This window comes from Lottia gigantea (assembly GCF_000327385.1).
Source record: "Lottia gigantea unplaced genomic scaffold LOTGIsca_6147, whole genome shotgun sequence".
NCBI classification, from domain to species: Eukaryota; Metazoa; Mollusca; class Gastropoda; family Lottiidae; genus Lottia; species Lottia gigantea.
This window is the reverse complement of record NW_008710099.1, coordinates 1-1,082: the sequence shown is the minus strand read 5'-3', so window position 1 is coordinate 1,082 and position 1,082 is coordinate 1. Positions and strand designations below refer to the sequence as shown.

The window sequence follows — 1,082 nt, the reverse complement described above, 5'->3', positions numbered from 1 at the left end:
TAAATTTTGTTCTGAAAAATCATTTGCGTAAAAAGGATTCAATTCTTTTCCCCCTTTCCAATTCTGTCCCTTATTGCAATAAATCTTATTTAATTGTAAACAAAATTTGATTCTGAAAAGGAATTCAGGTAGCTGGAATAAATCAGCTGATAAAATAAAAAAAAATTCTATGACTATATTTCTTTAAGAGTGTTCACTTACTTTGCTTGTAAAGTTCCTCCCATCTGACCAATACTTCTGGTTTCCATGGTGTAGGGATGTACGTGAAGACGCCCCTTCTGGTCGCGGTTAGTGAAAGCGTTGTTTCTGGTACACATATAATGGTAGGTGCCGGCGTCTGGTGCCTTGATAGCCCCCAGATTGAAATAAGTTCCAGCATCATCTAATTCTGACATCTCACCGCCAAATTGTCCTGGAAACAGAATCAAGAGTTGTGTTGCATTCGGATCATGGCAAAGATATGGGTGCACATTCCAAGATGATCCAAGTCATAAACACAAGTTGTCCATTTTATTATGCAGTAAAGTTGAGAAAAATTTTTGAGCAAAAAAAATAATTTTTGGGGTAAGTACCAATATCAATATTTATTTTAGTGGTTTTATTTTTTGCTTCTTGTGATTCCACTGAAACTTAGCGTTTTCTGACATCGTTATCGTAAAGGTGCTTTGAAAATTGGAATGGTGCAAACCTTATACTATCACATAAAAAGTTTTGAAAACCTCTTTACAATCCCTTTAAGCATACCTGGTTCGAGGAAGGCCAATCTTCGCAGAACGTCAATACCAAGAGGTGCTTCACTGGCGTGGATTGGGTAGTTGACACCATAATGTCCAAACTCTTGACCAGGTCCATTATATACACCAGTGCCCTCTGGATACACTTGGTTATTCATCAACACGATATTGTTTCTATCTGATCCAGCACGACCTTGACCATCATTACCATTGTTGTTAGTGTTTGAACCTGTCCATCTGGAATGAATGAATGAATGATTAAGGGAATGAATGAATGATTGAGGGAAGGATTGAATGAATTGTGGATGGAATGAATGATTAAGGGAAAGAATGAGGGAATTGAGGGAA

General features: G+C 37.3%; 1 protein-coding gene across 1 annotated transcript; it reads right to left on the bottom strand.

Annotated features, from left to right (window-relative positions):
* Window positions 1-197: 197 nt before the first annotated feature.
* Window positions 198-971, bottom strand: LOTGIDRAFT_176904 (hypothetical protein; the record flags this gene model as incomplete). Its single annotated transcript, XM_009064327.1, has 2 exons — window positions 198-412; window positions 745-971. Coding segments are annotated over 2 exons (442 nt in total), but the record flags the coding sequence as incomplete, so codon positions are not given.
* Between the last annotated feature and the right edge of the window lie 111 nt (window positions 972-1,082).